This window comes from Chelonoidis abingdonii, chromosome 1 (genome assembly GCF_003597395.2).
Source record: "Chelonoidis abingdonii isolate Lonesome George chromosome 1, CheloAbing_2.0, whole genome shotgun sequence".
Classification (NCBI taxonomy): Eukaryota; Metazoa; Chordata; order Testudines; family Testudinidae; genus Chelonoidis; species Chelonoidis abingdonii.
The window spans coordinates 52,258,078-52,276,390 of NC_133769.1; the positions used below are offsets into that span (position 1 = coordinate 52,258,078).

General features: G+C 42.6%; 1 protein-coding gene across 1 annotated transcript in view; it reads left to right on the forward strand.

Annotated features, from left to right (window-relative positions):
- PPP1R3A (protein phosphatase 1 regulatory subunit 3A) overlaps positions 1–18,079 on the forward strand; it is a 51,785-nt gene extending 33,706 nt beyond the window's left edge. Inside the window, exons 2-4 of the mRNA XM_032781160.2 lie at positions 11,584–11,642; positions 11,752–11,888; positions 14,132–18,079. Coding sequence (XP_032637051.1) covers positions 11,584–11,642; positions 11,752–11,888; positions 14,132–17,053 — 3,118 coding nt within the window. The 3' untranslated portion in view covers positions 17,054–18,079. The remainder of the gene's footprint in view (positions 1–11,583; positions 11,643–11,751; positions 11,889–14,131) is intronic.
- Positions 18,080–18,313: the final 234 nt, after the last annotated feature.

The following is an 18,313-nucleotide window of genomic DNA, read 5'->3' on the forward strand; positions in this document are numbered from 1 at the left end:
GCAGCCCCACTTGTTTCCTCATTCTGTACTCCTCTGAAGTGCCTTATTGATTCTTTTGATGACATTTCAAGATTTCTGCTTTTGGTCCCTATAGCAGAATCATCAGCAAATAATGTGATGCCTGTGCATGTATTCATCATCTTTGGAAGGTCGTTTATGATGCTGTTATAAAGGGTTGGGCTAATGACACTCTCCTGTGAAGTTCCAGATCTCTTCTGCTCCCAACTTCCTCTGTTTGTAGTTCTCTCCCTGCTCCTCCCCAGCTGGGATTCATCCTCAGTTAAGCCTGGCTCTTGGTCCAGGTGCAGCCTGGTATGTTAATTGCTGTCTCAGGCCCACATCACCCTTTTGGAGATTGTGTAGGATACACTCCCCAACACAGAATGCATCTGCATTCACATGACTGAGACAACCTACCCACAGAGATACCCAAGATCTGTGAAGTACATTTACACTGCTTTTTAAAACCTGTGACCGTGAGTCTTAGAGCCCAGGACCACTGACTTGGGCTTGTGGGGCTCAGGTTATGGCTCTAAAAATAGCTGTATAGATGTTCAGGCTGGAGGTCAGGCTCTGAACCGTGCAGAGAAGGGTAGGTTTCAGAGCCCAAGCCTAAATAGCTACTCAGCTGCTTTTAGCACCACAGTGCAAGCCCATGGGGCTCTGAGACATGCTGCTGCATGTTCTAAAATGCAGTGTAGACATACTCCAAGACACTTACCCTTCCATGCTGCCCCAAAGACTTCCTGTCTGAGTGGAAACTCCACTTGGGTATTCTCCTGGCCTTTTCTGGCTCCATATCATTATCTAAACATCTGTTGATTAAAAGGAATATCAAATAGTCACTGAACCTACAAGAAATTATGCCATTTTAGATTTGGGATTGGTGAGTGATAAGGACCTCATAGAAAAGACGGTTACTTAGGTTTGTAACTGTTGTTCTTCGAGATGGGTTGCTCATATCCATTCCAGTTAGGTGTGCGTGCGCCGCGTGCACGTTCGTCGGAAGATTTTTACCCTACAACAACTTGTGGGTCGGCAGGGCGCCCCCTGGAGTGCGCCGCTATGGTGCCGGATATATACCCCTGCCGACCCAGCCGCCCTTCAGTTCCTTCTTGCTGGCTACTCCGACAGAGGAAGGAGGGCGGGTTGGAATGGATATGAACAACACCATCTCGAAGAACAACAGTTACAAAGGTGAGTAACCGTCTTTCTTCTTCGAGTGCTTGCTCATATCCATTCCAGTGAGGTGATTCCAAGCCTATGCTAGGCGTGGGGTTGGAAGTGAAAATATGGCAGAAATGTAAACTGCTGAGCCAAAGGCTGCAGTATCTCTTGACTGTGAACCAGAGCATAATGCGAAGCAAGGTATGGAGGCGAGGACCATGGAGCTGCGCGATAGATCTCGTGGGTAGGTACACGAGTCAGCAAGGCGGCAGATGAAGCCTGAGCACTGGTAGAATGCATGGTGATGTGGCTGGGGAAATGTGAGCCAAATCATAACAGTGCGGGTGCACGTCATCACCCAAGATGAGATCCTCTGAGAGGAAACAGGTAGGCTTTCCTTCGGTCTGCTACTGCGACCGAGAGTTGGGGCGTGTTACAAAATGGTTTTGTCCGCTCAACATAATGCGAGCGCTCTACAGACGTCCAGGGAGTGCAATTGTTGTCCCACATCGGTTGAGTGTGGTTAACATGAAAGGCCAAAACCAACCTTAGGGAGGAAAGCCGGGGGGCTCGTACTGTTAACCGTTGGTCGTTTGTGAACAAAGTGCTGGCAGAGGCACCAGTAAGAGCCCCTAGACTCGTAAAGCACTGCGTCTGGCGATGTAATGGTGTAAAGGAAAGGCGTGGGTCCTTGCCAAGACAGGTATAGCAAGCCAGAATGCATCATCAATCAGGGCACAGGGGCGAGAGGCTCATGAGAACGAGGAAAGGACCTGCTTGGACCTCGAGCGGCAATGGAGCGGAAATAGGATGCTACCAGAGTTTATCGAGGGGCTATACAAAAGTCCCATGAACCGAGTGTGGACGTAGCATCGGAATGAGGCTGAAAACCGGAGAGGACAGTGTCCCCCAGGTTGTTTATGTAGTAGCATGGCCGTTGTGCTGGGTGTAAAACACTGGAACGCCACGCCCTCAGCCCAGCTGCTGCTCGGAACCCCTGGCCCAGGCAAGACGTCGAGCCTCATTTTTGGGACATTGAGTGTGGAACGCCAGCTCCTGCAAAGACAGCTAGAGGTCTTTGAAGCCGTACGAAGGTTACTGAGTGAGCCCTGATCTGAAGAGATGACGCATCCGCCGTGCAGGACCGTCGAGGCTGGGCGGATGAGAGCGGCACCCTCCCCACAGCCCAGGGGAGGGAGTTGCCACACTCGAGTGGACCTAGGGTGCTCAAGCGGAATGGTGACGTATCCGTTGACCATGGGGCCCTGTCCGGGCGGTATGACCGATCTGGAGCGCAACTTTGAGAGATGAAGAGGCAGAGCTGAAGCCATGTTCGGGTACAAGACGGCAGCAAGGCAGCCATGGGATCTGGGAACCGAGAGAATGTGCGAGCCGAGGCCGGGTGGGAGATGTTGCAGGACCTCGAGTGATCGGTGCGACGCTGGAACCGAGCGTGTGCTGTGGTAAGCAGGGATGAGCGGCTAGCTGCGAGTCCAGGATAGCGCCCTAGGACGTCTAACCCTGCGTGGAACCAGAGTGGGATGTTCCATAGTGCATCATCAGACTAGGACATGTGATAGGTTCCTTGACGAGCCCACACGACTGAACAGATGAACTTGTGTCTTGGAGTGTCATACAGATAAGCGCAAGCGGGCCCAGAGTGCGGAAAGAACGCAATATCACGGATCGTCGGCGGAGGTGATGGCGAACTATGGCCACACCACTGGAAATGCCTGTGGGACGTAGGAAAAGGCCAAACGCAGATACCAGTAAAGGACGTCGGGTGGAACAAACGCGAGGATAAGCGAGAGTCTCGAGGGTATCTGTGCGGATGAGGGAAGATGGCAAATAGGAAAGTACGCTGTCCTCATACGAGGCAGCTGCAGATACCAGTGCACCAGGATCTAGGACAGGAAAGGTAAGGTCCTAGGGATGCATGGTGTAACTTACAAGCCTTAGTGCAGAGAGAGCTGGGTTGAATCCTTGTACGGTCAGAACAGGTCCGAGAGCCTCCAATACGCGTTGGGGATTAGGGAATAGGGAGTAGAACCTATTGCCCCCTTCATCCATGTAGGTGTCTGCACCTCTTGTAAGAGAGAATGTGAGCAACAAGAGGAGTCCCTGAAGAGGGACAGGGGTTGGAAACAAATTGGAGGATGGTACACGCCATAAGCCACCCTGTGTAGGGGACAGATGAAGCTTGAAGTAACTGGGACCAGGACGCCAAGAGAAGGAGTAGGAGATGGCCGCTTGTGAACCGGTAATGCGCGCGCGTCGGGCACACCTTGCGAAAGTTCGTCTTTGGTCCCAGTCGTGGATTGGCGAGGGGCTCGAGTCTTGGCCCTCTAGGGTGTCTCTGCTGTCATCTGAGCGTGTCCACCGTCAGCCGCGCTGCAGAGGTGGTGCCAAGTCCTATATGCGATGTGCGGGCTGAGGAAGCACCGAGAGGTGTGGCGGTGTAGGTGCTGGGACAGGAAAGGGCCTGCATGGTAGTCGACGCTTCTGCTATTTGGAGAGACCAGGAGCGCATGTAGGAAGGACCTGTTGCCCTTGGGCAGCTTGGGCGAGCCTGGGGTTGATTTACCACAAAGCCTACAACAAATGGTAAGTCATAAAGGCCGGAGGTTTGAAACCTGAAGCCATGAGATGCTCCCTCGTGGTAACGAGGCCTGGAGAGAAACTCTGGCTGCCCCTTTTCCCTTCCCTCCAAAGAAGGGCAGTGAACTCTTGGCGGAACCTTGCATGGAGAAGCTCCATAAATTTATTCACGCCATTATCCAGGTGTTATGATTATAGGGGCTAAGCAAGCCATTATCGATCTTGCCACACAGGGCTATAAGGCCCTTGCACGAATGCACATTGCGGCTGAGTCGGGCGTCATTCGCCTACCCCCTTTGATTTCGGGGCTGGCGGCCTGTTGTGGCTCATGCATTTCCCTTTTTCTTAACAACTGAATGAAACTAGTGAGCAGGGAGGAGGATGGAACAGACAAGTAGTTGTAGCCCTCCATAAGAGTATCGGCCTTTCCGCGCTGGATGGTCCGACATAAACGTGTAGGCCCCTCTAGTGGGGCAACCGCCGATAAGAAATGTTCACTACCGGGGTCCCCTACCTCAGGACCTCCTGCCCCTGAAGTCCGCATTGAGTGCTACTTCCATAGGAGGTCCTGATGGGCTCTCAGGGTTGTTGGTGGGCACACCAGAAATCGCGCGTCCTGGAGCATAAGAGCTGTCCTCGTGGGAAGACATGATGCGTGTCCGGTGGCCTGGCAGATGCGAAAACCCATGGCAGAGTTTCTGACTCTACAGACCTTGCCCAACTCAGCACCTGGGATCAGTACGCAGAAGGCGCCCACTGGACTGGAACGCCCATCCGGACCTGCGACCAGAACGGTGCCGGGAGGGTCGACAAGATCTCGAGGTTGGGAGCGAACTACGCGAGTCACAGTGCTGTAGCCGGTGCTGCGGAGCCAGAAACGGTGACGAGATATGCGGTCTGTGAACGACGGACACCGACCTGTCGGCGGTGCGACCGGGGTCCGAGGAGAAACAAGCATCGGACTGCAAGTGGCATCGGGAAGTGGAGCGCCGACCGGGACTTGGAGGCGTCTGCGGAACCGTGATCATGAACGGTGCCACCTCTGCTGCGCTGAAGAGATGGTCGTATCAGGCAGCTTGCCAAGAGACTGTATTACCCCTCACCGGCGGTGCTGGGGGTTCAGGCCAGCATCATATCTGTCATGGCAATAAGATCCCTCGCACGTTGGTGCGTCCCGGCGTGGAAGAACAGTAAGCTCGACCACAGTGCGTACCGGGGCTGTCAGCACTGGATTCGATGGCCTTGATGGGACCAGAGGGATCAACGGTACGACGTCGGCCAGTTGCCTCAGCAGGTGTCGGTGCCAGGCGATCCGGCTTAGACAGGCTTTCTGTCTGTGGTGCGTTCGCACGGGAGCAGCAGGAGCAGGAGGCTCAAACCATGGCCGCATGCGGGGAGAGGTCCCAGGGCACTGGATTCGACGGCCCTTGTTGGACCGGTTCGACGGTGCTGGCCGTTGTCGGTGCTCGCGGCAGGTTGTCCGGTGCCTGGGCGATCCGACTTAGACGAGCTCTCTGGCTGCGGTGCGTTGGCGCACGGAAGCAGCAGGAGCAGGAAGCTCAACGCCACGGCGCGTGCCAGTGGGCAGGCAGGCACTGGATTCAATGGCCCGGGGGACCGGAATCATTGGTGCCACGTCCTCAGTGCTCTGCCGGTGTTGGTACCAGGCGATCCGACCTTAAAACAAGTCTACTGAGCTAGCAGCCTGGACAGTTGACACTGAAAACGCACCCGAGCAGGGAGCTCAACCACGGCGCGTGCCGGGGAGCTGTCGGGCACTGGCAGGAGGAGTCGTCGGGCTTCCTCAACCTCAGAGAGAGGGAGCGCGGTGCGAGTCAACTTTGTGCCAGGTAACGGCGGTGCCCGGGTGGGTCCGGTCTGAGAGAGGCGCTTCTGTCCGCCAAGTAGCCACGCTCGGTGCAGAAGGTGGAGGGGAAATGAAAGTGCCGGTCCATTTGTGTTCTCGGCTTAAACGCCTTGCAAACATGGGCACTTAGCTAGGAAATTGCGATCCCCGAGGCACCGTAAACAGGAGTCATGTTGGATCTCCTGTCAGCATGGCCTGATGGTCGCCGAAGCCACGGGTTAAGACCGGTTGAGCCGGGCATGGGCTCCGGCACTGGTTGGGGAAGGGGCTACTCCCTGTACCCCGCTACTATTACAAACTAACTATGCTAGTAAAGAAAGATGCTAAGTATATATAATATGTAGTAATAAAAAGGATTATAACATATAACTATATACACAAGAACTAGCGAGTAGCTAGGGAGCGGAGGTCAGCTAAAGTGCGCTCCCACTGTTCTAAGAACGACCGACACCGGCGGTAAGAAGGAACTGAAGGCCGCTGGTCAGCAGGGGATAGTTGCGCACCATAGCGGCTTCACCAATCCAGGGGGCGCCCTGCCGACCCACTGAGTGTTGCTAGGGTACAAATCTTCCGATGAACGTGCACGCAGCGCACGCACACCTAACTGGAATGGATATGAGCAAGCACTCGAAGAAGAAGAACTGGTTGTAGGGGACAACCCTGGTTCAAGTGATCATGAGCTAATTAAGTTTAAACTAAATAGAAGGATAAACAAAAATAGATCTGCAACTAGTGTCCTTGATTTCAAGAGAGCAATTTTTTAAAAATTAAGGGAATTAGTTAGTGAAGTGGACTGAACCAAAGAACTCACGGATTTGAATGTGGAGCAGGCTTGGAATTATTTAAGTCAAAGTTGCAGAAACTATCTCTAGCCTGCGTCTCCAGCAAGGGGCGGAAATCGTAGGGCAGAGTTGCAGGCCAAGCTGGATGAGCAAGCATCTCAGAGAGGTAATTAAGGAAAAGCAGAAAGCCTACAAGGAATGGGAGATCAGATGGATCAGAAATGAAAGTTACCTCTTGGAGATCAGAGACTGTAGGGGAAAATTGAGAACTGCCAAAAGCCATGCAGAGTTCGACCTTGAAAAGGAAATTAAAAACAACAATAAAAGGTTCTATAACCTTATAAATAAGAAGAAAACAAGGAGAGAACAAGTGGGAGGCTCTGAGTTATTATAGAGAATTCTTCCCCAGGTGTCTGGCTGTTGGGTCTTGCTGGAATGCTCAGGGTTCAATTTACCATCATATTTGGGATCAGGATGGAATTTTCCCCCGAGTCAGATTGATAGAGGTTTTTTTCCACCTTCCACTGCAGCATGGGACATGGTTCATTTGCAGGTTTAAACTAGTGTAAATGGTGAGTGTTCTGTAACTTGAAATCTTTAAATTGTGATTTGAGGACTTCAGGAACTCAGCCAGAGGTTTGGGTCTATTACAGGAGTGGGTGGGTGAGGGTCTGTGGCCTGAAATGTGCAGGAGTCCGACTAGATGATCATGATGGTCCTTTCTGGCCTTAGAGTCTATGAGTCTATTTTGAAAGTGAACAGAGGCTTTGTGGCTGCCAAGACAGGGGAGATGCATGTAAAGTCCTGTGAGTCTCCTGCAATACCAATGAGATCATTAATATATAAAACAGGAGCTGCATTATTTATTTATTTATGTTATTTATATTTTATATTGTTTATATAACCCCAAAGTGAGCTAGGCACTTTCCAGGTGAATATGAAGTATTGGTTGATAGCTTGATGGGCTTACAGTCTAGATAAATAATGTACAAACAGTCAAAGGGGAAATGGATGCAATGAAAAGCAGTGAGACCAAATGGTGATGTTTAATATCTCTTCTTGGTAATAGACATTTTCTCCCATCTAATTATCATTTCTCCCTGGAGATTACTAATATTTGTAGGCTTTTTAGAAGAAGTATAGTTTAAGGATGAACTTGAAAGAAGGCTGGAGGCATGGCAGACTCAGGCTATGTCTACAATACCGCGGTAAGTCGACCCATGCTATGCAACTCCCAACTCCAGTTACATGAATAATGTAGCTGGAGTCAACGTACCTTAGGTCGACTTACCACAGGGTCTATACCATAGGGATCAAGGGGAGAAACTCTCCCGTTGACTTACCTTACTCTTCTCATTAAGGGTAGAGTGCAGGGGTCGACTGGAGAGCGATCTGCTGTCAATTTGGCAGGTCTTCACTAGACCCAATAAATCAACAGGGCTGTAGTGTAGATGTTACCTAAGTAATGATTTATATGCTTTAGGTATTAACTGAAGTCCTTATATGTATCGCAGGAGAAACATAGGACCCTGAATTAAGTTGTCACATGTAAAGGAAGGAAGACTAGAGTTTGGATTTTAAGTTGTTTAGTTTTCCAATATACTTATTTATCATTTAAGTTTGCATATATTTAATGAATAACTGCGGAATTTAAAGTTTTTTTTAATATATACTATATGTGAAGTTTGTAGCGATCCTAGAGTAATGTTGCCTTACACTTTCCATTATAAGCTTGTTTTCAGCTGCTTATAACTTTGCCAATCTTTAACCATTTTGTCTGAAGATTTCCATGTTTGCTCTCTGCCCTTAGGTTGAATTCTTTAAATAATTTCAGCAAAAGCAATCCATCCATTTCTCAGAAGAAAGTTAGGAAGAATAGGTAGTTTGGTCCTGTTAAACATGTAAACAAAGTGTGTGTTATGTTTCCTCTGGTCCTTTATAGCCACGAAGAGTATAACAGCCTGTTACTGCTATGGTTTGTTCTTTTAATTCAAGTGGGGAGGTCTGTGTTGTGAATCTAAAGAGCTTAGTTTCAAACCCATTTGATGACCCATATCATAATATTTCACACAATAGAATTTTTTTTTCAGATTGCTTTTAAACCTAGAAAATTACATACAAAACTACTTCAAAACATTGATTCAACATTAAGCTTGAAAGTCAAGTACTCAAAAGTTAGGAAATGCCAGAATTCAGGTTGTCCCTAGCCGTCTGACTTTGGATAATTGACATTTTAAAAACATATCATTTGTATGATAGGTTCTTGTGGATAAGGCATAGGAGAAAAAGACAGAATATCTTGGTTCTTTTCTCAGGTTTGTCACAGATATCAGTACATTTGTTGAAAAATGAATTTTTTTTGCAGCACCAAAACTATTTGCAAATTTGGGTCAAATTCAGCATATAGTTTTGTGCCACCCCCACACCAGGAGGAAATATGGTTTGAAAAAGTTGAAATGTTTTGTTTCCACCATTTCAAAATGAAACATTTCTATTTCTTGAAAGTTTTTTTTTATTATTATTTTGGGTTCTGTGAATACATGCAGGTATTAGAATTTGCCCTCCACAAACACTATTTATGTAGTTTGTGGTTGTGCACTTTAACATTTGCAGGCACAGCGTTAGAAATGTTTGAATGTGTTTTGAGGTGTTTCATCCTGCAAAGTGTGGCAGTCTGTCTGTGTGTGTCTACTTGTGGATTGTACATAAGTGGAGGCTCAGTAGAGGGATGGCTGAAAACATGACCATTAAATTCTCTGTGATTCAGTTTCTTATTTAACAGGGTTGTTTCTAGATTATTAATATCTTAAATGCTCTGATCCTTCATACAGTCCAAAATGGCACATTAACATCAGTGTAACTGGGGTAGGTTCTGAGGCTAAAGTAGAGAAAGAACAAATTAAGAATTACTTAGACAAATTAGATGTCTTTAGGTTGGCAACACCTGATGAAATACATTCTATAATACTTAAGGAACTAACTGAAAACATCACCAAACTGCTAACAATTATCTTTGAGAACTTGTGGAGAACTGGAAAAGGGCAAATATAGTACTTATCTATAAAATGGGGACTCAAGGCAACCCAAGGAATTATAGACCAGTCATCTTAACTTCAGTAACAGAAAGATAGTGGAACAAACAATCAAACAATCAATTTGTAAGCACCTTGAAGGAAAAAAGGTGATAAATAACAGTCAACATAGATTTGTCAAAAAGAAATCATGTCAAATCAACCTAATATCCTTCTTTGACAGTGTAACAAGCCTTGTGAAAGGGGGGAAGTAGTAGATGTGATATACCTCAACTTGCCTTACATGACCTCATAAACCAAATAGGGAAATATAGTGTAGATGAACCTGCTATAAGGTGGGTGAACAACTGGTTGGAAAACAATACTCAGATCATAGCTATCAGTGGTTCACAGTCAAGCTGGAAGGGCATATCGAGTGAGATCCTTCAGGAATCAGTTCTGGGTCTGGTTCAGTTTAATATCTTGATCAATGATTTAGATAATGGCAGAGAGAGTATACTTATAAAGGTTGCAGATGATACCTAGCTTGGAGGGGTTGTAAGTGCTTTGGATGATAGCATTAAAAAAATTAAAAATGATCTGGACAAGCTGAAGAAATGGTTTGAAGTAAATAGCATGAAATTCAATTAGGACAAATGCAAAGTACTACACTGAGGAGGGACTAATCAGTTGCACATATACAAAATGGGAAAAGACTGCCTAGGAAGAAGTACTGCAGAAAAGGATCTGGGATTAGAGTGGATCCACAGACTAAATATGAGTCAACAATGTAATGCTGTTGCAAAACAAGGGAACATCATTCCAGGATGTATTAGCAGGAGTGTTGTAAGAAAAGACATGAGAAGTAATTCTTCCATTCTACTCAGCACTGATTAGGCCTCAGCTAGAGTATTGTGTCCAGTTCTTGGTGCCACACTTTGGGAAAGACTTGGACAAATTGGAGAAAGTCCAGAGAAGAGCAATAAAAATTATTAAAGGTCTAGAAAACACGATCTCTGAAGAAAGATAGAAAAAACAGGTTTGTTTAGTTTGGAGAAGAGAAGAATGAGGGGAGACATCATAACCGTCTTCAAGTACATGAAAGGTTGTTATAAAGAAGAGGGTGATAAATTAATTGTTCTTAACCACTGAGGACAGGAAGTAATGGGCTTAACCACTGAAGACAAGAAGCAATGGGTTTAAATTGCAGAAAGGAAGATTCAGGTTAGACATTAGGAAAAACTTCCTAACAGTAAAGGAAGTTAAGCACTGGAACAAATTACCTAGGGAGATTGTGGAATGTCCATCATTGGAGATTTTAAAGCACGTATTAGACAAACTCCTCTCATGGATGGTCTAGATGCTACTTAGTCCTCCCTCAGTGCAGGGGACTAGACTAGATCACCTATCAAGGTCTCTTCCAATCCTACATTTCTATTATGTTAATTCCTATGTTCCTAGAGGAGTAAAGGCAGGATTTTGTGAAAAGGTGATGACAGTAGATGTCTAAATTCTTTTAAAATAGTATAAATTTATCATCCTCCTTCTGAAGTAAGGAATTTTTTGGTGACAGAAGTAATGTTATATGAGTTCAACTGAATGAAGTTTGAATAAAATGGAACCGAAAAAAAGTTAATTGAAAAATATTAGAAAGCCATTTCTGGTACCCACAACTGGTCTTGCAATTCACAAAACTTAATCACTGAGACCAACATAAAAATATTCTGTCTCATGGAGATGGAATCCACAACTGCTATAATAATTTACATTAGTCCTGTCTGTTTTTTTTCCTGAGATAACATCCCTACAAGGGCCTGATCCTAAGTGCCATCAACATCCATTGAAGTGGGCACTTGGCATTTATCTTTGTGTGCTTTCATTGTATCTCTCTCTGAATCAACAACAGAAGGTGATTTCAGTAAATTTCATTCACTAGCATGTCTCAATCAATTCCTTCTCTCACTAAGGGTTAATGTCACATCATCATAAAAAAAATTCTTTTATAAAATTGTGATCAGCAAGGTTATATTTCTGCCAAATTTAAAATCACATAAAAGATTTTGCATCATTAACTAGCTGTCTTTAGGTTTAGGTCTAAAAGGATTTGGAACAATAATTGTTGCAGAATAACACATGAAGTTTCTTTTGCATTTAACAGCAAAGAAGAAATATTGGCGCTATCTGATGAAGACATATGGAATAATTCAAGGACTTCAGGTACAACAGCTACTTTAATTAGTTCTTCCTTATTGCACATGTTAATTAAAATAGATAATGTAACAAACAGTCCAATGGCTGTTAAAGTATATTTTTGTTAACTCTTCAGAGGCAAACATCCCCCAAATTGTTTATTCATATGAGAAGGACAAAGACATTGAACTGCGTCATGAAAATGAAAAAGATATAAATGTTGAATGCAGTGAAGATAATAAGGAAGATAATGAAAAAGAATTAGAGTTGCTGGTAAGTGTTATACAATTATATCCACGGTGTTAGATGATATGAACCTATTTAAACATCAAAGGTGGTGAAAAAGCCCCTTTTAACAGAACTGACTGATGTACTAATTTACAAATGTAAAACCATGGTCTGTATTTTCATTGTATCTCCCTCTGAATCAACAATAGAAGGTGATTTCAGTAAATTTCATTAAGTTCTTGTGGTCTTAAATTAATGACTTCTCTCTCTTACTTCCTTACCAGAGGATCCAAGTGACAGTTTCAAAGAATTAGAACAGTGACTTTTCAAAGATCTCACTTCCTAGTCTCTGCGATGAGTATACACTTAATATAAACACTTAACGTTTGGTAAAATTCCTGTATTTATAGTACTGTGAGCCTTACAGATATTTCAGAGATTAACTATGTAATACACTACATGAACAAAATTCCAATTTCTATAATTTTAAAAGGAAAAATTATATAACTACTACAGTAGACTTTTTTAGACCTGTATTTAGTATTAAATTTGTCATCAGAAATTTCACATTCAGTGAACATTCAGTCTGTTTGGGAATTTTTATGGTTTGGCTTGCATTTTGCACCATGAAGGAAGAAATGGCAGTAAATGAGACATATATAGTCATCTGTTATTTTTGGTGTCTGTTCTGAGCTTATGTTTTTTGGGTACATAGATTCATAATCATAGTTTAAAATGGCTATTGCCTGTGAAAATGTGAATGCTGAATCTGACCAGAGAGGAAGAGAAGTGCCACTAAGTCTTTTTGATAGGGAGAAGAATTATTTCCTCACACTTAACTATGAAATTTTCTTAGCTCTAACTTTAAGAAAGTTCAAAGTTGTCACCTATTGTGGGAGCTCTTACTGCCTGAAAAATCAACATCTCCTTATTTAAAAAAAAAAAACAAAACAATTTTTTTTTAAAAGGCCCTAAAAATCACATACTTTTTCTCAATTTGCGCTATTACAATGAGCAGGTTCAAATATAACAGTTTGTTTATAAATCAGAGATTGTTCATACAATAAATGAAGAGGGAACTGTAATTTATATGTTAATTTGTACTATGCATTCTTTAATGAAATAAACAATGAAGATCTATAATAGATGGAAATACAACCAAATCTTTGAAACCCACAGGCATTGCCTCACAAGACAGCTGTACCGTTGACAAGTAACATGAGCCTTATGTGAGAAGAAGGGGAAATCATAAGATTTGCATATAATTATTGAGATCATGCAAATGTCAGTTATGAGAAGCAAAAAAAACCACAGGCATCTCACTGTTAAATCCTGACAGTTGGCATCACCGAAGAGCTCAAATACATTTGAGCACCAGTTGGCAGAGGGTCATTAAAACAGAATTTGCAGAGACATTAGCTCCCTCACTTTTCTTTGAGTGACGTTTTACTATTAATAGTTTGCAGTGGCTTTGCAGAAAACATATTAATAAGAGAAATTGTAATGGGGATATCTACAGCAAGTGTAAATGTAACAAGGGGTACCCAAGAAGCTATCCTCTAATTGATCAGCATGGAGCTATCAGTGTGAGTATCTGAAAGTGAGGAGAGAGTGCAATGACAAGCAGGCACAGTTGAATAATACAATATGATATTTGGGAGGTGGGGGAAAGAGAATGATTAGTTTCTGGCCTTTTACTTCACTAATCTCATCTCCAACGTCAGCCTTACCAAATTGTCTAAAAGCATTCTGATTTGAAGCCTGCAAAATGGTTCCTCAGAGAAATGAAGCAAAGATAATTCTAACTGTATTTGTCAGTGTGCAACATGTCTTTGTTTTACTGGACAATACTGAATGTTACCAGGCTTTGATGTGCTGTATCAGTGCTCTCACTACAAACAAAACAAAACAACCCAAACAAGCAAACAAACAAACAAAACCCCACAACCTTAGAACTGAATGTGCAAAGAATTGATTAGCCTCCCATTTACAGAATATTCTCTTTAGATTTCATTTGTATAAAATACACTTGCAGCTTACTGAATTCATGAATAAAGAAACAGCATTCTGAATACTATTGATGTCCTGCTCCTTTCAGACTCACTATAAAGCTCATTACATATGTTAAAAACTACATACAATGCAAATCTTGCAAATTGTTCAGAACATGTTTCCATAAAAGCTTTGAAACTGAAAACAAAATTTTCCATAATGAAAGCCTGCCTCATACATTTTTAATATTTTTGTAGCGCTCATTCTGATCATTCTTTTCTATTCTATTGTTTCAGCTAAGTCAGCAGTTCACAAGAACTAGAAGTACTTCTTCCAGAGATGAAAGGAATTTATACACAACAGAGCCAGTTAATTTTCCAAATGAAGCCCAGAGACTGGAGAATAAGCTAACACTTATGGAAACAGGCACTGACTTGGTCAGGCAGCCTGTCCCTATCAGTTCCCCTTCAGAAAATACTTTACAAGACCTAGGAGAAGAATTACATAACAAAAAGTATTCCATAAGATATGATTATAGTCAGCCATTAGCAGAGGAACTTACTGCAGGCACTGTAAACAATAGTGAGCAGCCTTTGGAATGCATTGGTACCAGTGAAATGCTTTTATCACAGGAATATTTGCCTGGAACAATGCAAAATGTGACTATCCATATTAAAGATACTGTCTTAAGCAGACAAGGAATGAGCCATGTAGATATTTCAAAAGGTGAAACAGATAGTGCCTCAGGAAGCGAAATGATGGAGCAGTTATTCATCAGTGACAATGATGCTGATATCTACAAAGAGGCCTGTGAAATGAGACCAGAAACAATTTCTTCAGAGCAAGATGAATCAATGCAATTAAATACATGCATAACCGAAGCACTGGATGACAACGCTAATCCAGCTCCAGAGCGACACATTCTGCAAACATCTCATCTAAAGCTAACTTCAGTATTGCCAGACAGTGACAAACATGAAGAAAAGGGGGGGATGATTCTAAGCAAAGATCCGGTACATTTAAGAGGCGATATATATGCTGAGGCTTTTGCACATTCTGATATCTCAATAGATTGCTCAAAAAGCCCGTATACAGAAAAAGAAGTTGCGGTGAAAGTATCAAAGAAAGACTATAACACTGATACAGGAAAAGAGGAGGAAGAAATCAAGTTAAATGAGTTAGGACTAACTAAAGAGCAGGAGAGTGTTGACACCGTAGTTCCGAAACTTTTCAGTGTTCAGGGAAAATATATTACTGAAACAAAAACCACAACATTGCCATCAGCATCAGATAATAAACATGAAGCCAAGCCTTCACAAGCAGAAGACCAGATGATTTCCCATGTAGCTGATGAAAGAAGAGCTGAAGACGCTCATGAATTCAAAGAGTTTACTTGTCTAAAAGATAGGGGAAGCTCTGACAATAGAAGTCGAGGAAAAGAAATCACAAGCTCTGTTGAAGGCAAACAAGGGAAAGAGGAATATAATGAGTTAAGTGATAACTTGAGGAAAACAGACAGTAGATACACTGATGCCACTCAGAGTAAAATGACTACTTGCCCCACTGGTTACCCAGTCTTTGCAGTGGCAACTGGCAAAGCAAGAGCTACAAGTATTACATCACTGAACCCAGAGGATACGCTTGATACTAAGGAGAATGATCATAAGCTTTTTGAGGAACGAATGTACAGCCAAGATAATTTCCCAACAAACAAAAATATTTTGGAGACAGATGCTTGTCAATTTCAAATTGAGAAATCAGACAGCATGGTTACAGATGATCAGAGCAGGGTAGTGTGTGAAAATCGGAGTGTTTCAGGAAGTCAACCAGTAGAAAGAGAGAGTGAGATAAATAGAATAGAACAGATTAAAGAGCAAACAGATGGTGAAATCATGTTTGGAATGAGGAATAAGACAAGGTATTTGAATGTTACTCCCACAGAAGAATTGTTTACCTGCCAAGAGACAGTGAGGTGTGAAAAGTCTTCTGTAGCTGAAGATGGTAATACAGAGGAAGCAGAAGCAGGTACAGCTTATATAATTAAAACAACATCAGAAAGTGTTTCAGAAAAAATGTCTGCTAGTGAAAAAGCAGTAATTGCTAAGCTACCTCAAGAGACTGCAGTAAGTGACAGGCCCACAGAGGAAAAGGAAACAGCGTTTGATACACATGAAGGGAGAAATGATGGTTCACATTATACTCTTTGTCAACACAATACAGTGGGTGTATTATATGACACTGAATTTGAAAAGGAATCAGTTTTAGATATTTATAATGCACATGTACGTGAAACACTGCAAGGCGAAATGATGTCTGTATGCAATACTAAGGAAAAAGTTTCCAAAGCAGAACATGACATTGGAAATAATCCACCTGTAGAGAAAACATTATGGGCTTCTGCTATAGAAGGAAAAGCAGGTTTGGAGCAGAATTTATATTCAGAAGAATCACTGAAAGCTCCCCCAAATCCCGAGCAGCGTCTCTACAGTGACGAAGCTGAAGAACATAAGGAAAAAACCATTTTGGGAACACTTTTCCATTCAGGTGCCAACGGTGAAACAAAACCACCATCCTCTGATACAAATATTGTGCCCGGTTGTCATTATGAAAGCTCTCCAGTGACAACTTCTGAAGAGTCTTTTGAGGTGGTTACTGCTGAGGTAGAAAATACAGAACATCCATATACAGCCCCTGCATTCAACTCCATTGCCAATATTTCTGCTGAGTCAGGATATTATTTCAACCTACCAAGCGAAATGACATGTGTTAATAAAAACATGTTGACTTCAAGAGATGAAAGAGAGAGGAATATAGGCCAGTGTTTCCATCAAACAGAGTTCAGACAAGAGGAGTCATTAGGGCCAATGATTTTAATTAGTGAGCCTACTGAAGAAATAGAAGAGACAAGCTCTAAATCTGAAGGTTTAATAACTGAGGGAAAAATATTAAACTGGCCTGATGACTCACAGCACGAAAACCAGCACATTTCTGATTCTTCAGATATTTCTGACCAGAAAAGCAAAGCACATAGTTTACCTAGTGAATCTCTAGTTTTAAAGCATATCAGTTACAGAATCTTTTATTTCCTCCTGTTTGTTGTATTTGTTGTAACAATCTACCACTATGATATAACGGTTTGCATTGCACTCTATCTCTTTTCCTTGTATTGGCTATACTGGGAGGGAGGAAGACACAAGGAGTCTGTCAAAAAGGAGTAACATTAAGTTTCATTGTCTACATATTGTACTTAAGGTTTGAGGTTGATTACTTCCCCCCACTCTAAAGCATTTTAATTGTTAAAAGGAAATATTCATTGTTAGAACCAGAGCAAGTTTTCTCTTGAAGCATCTGTCTAAAAGGAATACAGCTGAAGTTTGCTCCTTCATATAATTATTCTATATAGGACCATTATGTTTGGATCATTAAATACCTATATGAATATGAGATCTGAAGCACATCAAGTTAAAATTAAGTGAAGATGTTGCTCCTTAGCAGGCTGTGAGGTTGCAATGCTTCATATCTCTCCAGTACTTAAAAACACCATTTCTTGCATTAATTTCTCTTGCAGTAAAGCTTCATGTTTTTTTCTGAGTTTTTCTAAGGTTTTATACAGTAGATAACAGGGGAATGTCATTGTGACTAAGTAATATGACTTTAATATTGATTTTGCAATTGGTGATCTACTACTGTAATTAACCAACACCATTTTGGGAGATGAAATCTGTTGGTAGATTGAACAGTTCTTTCGGTTTTTTATTTCATTGTTTTAAGTTAGTGCAATAATAATATTCATATCTGAAAATGTCAAGCTCAGACTCCCGTAACATTATGTAACTTTGTGTATGTAATACTTCAGCAGAATATATTAGTGGTTTTCATACTACCGAGCTGAAGAATACAGCTATGAGACTGTTATCATTCATGTGCACAAACATTTATAGATGGATTGTCTTCAAATAATATTTATATATTTTTTGTAAATGAAGACTGTGTAACATGACTGAAAAATTTAATTGAATTCAAAATTATTCCAGATAGACCTTTTGAATGATGTTTTTCACCAGTGTTGTTTAAGAAAGGCATTCATATCTTCAAAGCATTAAATAAATAAAAAAGAGTGAATGATTTGATTGTGTGTGGCGTGTTCAGAATTGGGTTCAGTGGCCTTTTTTATAAGCTAACTAGGTCTCATTAGAGCACAATAAAATAAACCCAGAAGGAAAACATGGGACATGATCCTTGCCTCCATAGGGGGCGAGCTGGGAGGTTCACTGCTTCAAAGACATTCTTGTCCAGTGTACAGGCATGGCAGGAGCATGTCAAGGGAGGAAAGAGAGTGCCCAGAGCATGCAGCAATCCAGTAATTTCTAGCTGCAGAAAAGCCTGTGGGGAGTCATTGCAACCAAGTGTACTGTGGAATAGCCCTGAGGCTGCGTAACGTTACTGGGACCCCAGAGATTGAGAAAGGGCAAAAGTGG